This window comes from Entelurus aequoreus, linkage group LG03 (assembly GCF_033978785.1).
Source record: "Entelurus aequoreus isolate RoL-2023_Sb linkage group LG03, RoL_Eaeq_v1.1, whole genome shotgun sequence".
In the NCBI taxonomy this organism is placed as follows: domain Eukaryota; kingdom Metazoa; phylum Chordata; class Actinopteri; order Syngnathiformes; family Syngnathidae; genus Entelurus; species Entelurus aequoreus.
Window position 1 is genome coordinate 68,881,920 of NC_084733.1, and position 2,500 is coordinate 68,884,419.

Sequence of the window (2,500 nt, forward strand, 5' to 3'; positions counted from 1 at the left end):
ATTGGAAGCTGCTGGAACACAGGTGTCAGTGTCCACAGTCAGGCGTGTTTTGCATCGCCATGGACTGAGAGGCTACCGTGCAAGAAGGAAGCCTTTGCTCGAGAAGCGACACCTTAAGGCTCGTCTAAAGTTTGCTGCTGATCACATGGACAAAGATAAGACCTTCTGGAGGAAAGTTCTGTGGTTAGATGAAACAAAAATTGAGCTGTTCGGCCACAATACCCAGCAATATGTTTGGAGGAGAAAAGGTGAGGCCAGGAACACTACTCCTACCATCAAGCATGGTGGTGGTAGTATTATGCTTTTGGCCTGTTTTGCTGCCAATGCAACTGGTGCTTTACAGAGAATAAATGGGACAATAAAAAAGGAGGATTACCTCCAAATTCTTCAGGACAACCTAAAATCATCAGCCCGGAGGTTGGGTCTTGGGCGCAGTTGGGTATTCCAACAGGACAATGACCCCAAACACACGTCAAAAGTAGTAAAGGAATGGCTAAATCAGGCTAGAAATAGGTTTTAGAATGGCCTTCCCAAAGTCCTGACTTAAACCCCATTGAGAACATGTGGACAATGCTGAAGAAACAAGTCCATGTCAGGAAACCAACACATTTAGCTGAACTGCACCAATTTTGTCAAGAGGAGTGGTCAAAAATTCAACCAGAAGCTTGCCAGAAGCTTGTGGATGGCTACCAAAAGCGCCTTATTGCAGTGAAACTTGCCAAGGGACATGTAACCAAATATTAACATTGCTGTATGTATACTTTTGACCCAGCAGATTAGGTCACATTTTCAGTAGACACATAATAAATTCATAAAAGAACCAAATTTCATGAATGTTTTTTGTGACAAACAAGTATGTGCTCCAATTACTCTATCAGAAAAAAATAAGAGTTAGAAATTATTGGAAACTCAAGACAGCCATGACATTATGTTCTTTACAAGTGTATGTAAACTTTTGACCACGACTGTAAATGTGTGTGTGTGTGTATGTATATATATATATATATATATATATATATATATATATATATATATATATATATATATATATATATATATATATATATATATATATATATATATATATATATATATATATCTGTATATATATATATATACTCTCAAACTACAAACATGGCCGCCGGTTCGTGGACGAAGGTCTAGTCAGCGTGAAGGGGTGGGATAAGGAGGAGTTAATTTGCATCTTAAAAAACTCCACCTGTCAAAATGACTCATTTTAGGAGGCAGCCAAAAAGTGTTATGAAGATAAGAAGAAAAAAAGTCATTATAGTAATATGACCCCTTTGATATTATTCCTATCAGCTATATGTCCTCCCTTTACTACAGCAGCAGCGTGTGCATTAAGTTGCTTAGTAAGGCTTGCTATACTTCTGCTTAATGGAGTCACTTCTGCTGGTACATAACGGGGTGATATTAAAGCTACAAGGGGTTAGGAAACTTTTATTAGAGGTGAACTATGCAGTCGAGATGTGTCAATAAAAATTCTCATCACTACCTGCCCTGGGGGCACAATCTGCCTTATATTTTATTCAAACAATTTTGTGTCACCTTATCGAGCCTATAAAAAAAAAGATTGGCCATCCCAAGAGCGGCTGCTGCACGGAATATAAATGCGGCTAACCTTTCCTGAACAAGCACCTGCAAGGTGCAAACGTCTATACTGAATTTGATTACTTCATAATAGAATAAGGCATCAGCTGTGTAGAATAGTGAGATCCAATACAAGATCAAATATGTTTGAATATGTAGCTAAAGTTATATATTTTTCTCAAGCTGCTGCACTTCCCTTTGTTAATATATCTTTGTTTCTGTGAAACGTCTCCATTGGTTTTTGTGTTTATTTATTTTTTTAATATGGACAGTTGTTACTCACGGTGGAAATGCTTGTGTGTGCTGAAGTACTCTGCAGGTGGGCGTCAAACCAGAAGCTCCGTGCTTCAATCACTGCAACTGCTTCACCTCCTCCATCAGTCCCGTGTGCGGCTCCAACGGCGTCACCTACCTGTCGGGCTGCTTCGCCGGCTGCACCCACAACCTCGCTCAGGTACCTCTAGGCCACAAAGACAATTGCAAATACATGCTTTCTGGCTGCCGCACACCCTGCAATGAATTGGTTCTTTGGATGAACAGGTCAGGATTTGATGGATTTACTTGTAATTAATTTCAGACAAAATAAATGTTATTCGTTATCATTAAACTTAACAATTAAGTTTTGTAACGAAATGTAACGATACGAAAATTCCATATGACCAAAATTATCTCGGTTATCATTATTATCACGGTCAGTGTTGGCGCTAGGAATTTTCCAAATGGGGTCCCGGGGACCCCATCAAGTCATAAAAATGGGGTCCAACAGTAAATTTTTGGGGTCCCACTTTTTGTAACTGTTTTGAAAACAAATGATAAATGTATGTATCCTGTTATATCTCACATTCTATATTGGGTTTTGAAAAAAGGTTGTCATAAATTAATTAAAGTA

General features: G+C 38.6%; 1 protein-coding gene across 1 annotated transcript in view; it reads left to right on the forward strand.

Moving 5' to 3' along the window:
* Nucleotides 1-2,500, forward strand: part of slco3a1a (solute carrier organic anion transporter family member 3A1a) — a 94,787-nt gene that overhangs the window by 84,231 nt on the left and 8,056 nt on the right. Inside the window, exon 7 of the mRNA XM_062042565.1 lies at nucleotides 1,921-2,065. Coding sequence (XP_061898549.1) covers nucleotides 1,921-2,065 — 145 coding nt within the window. The remainder of the gene's footprint in view (nucleotides 1-1,920; nucleotides 2,066-2,500) is intronic.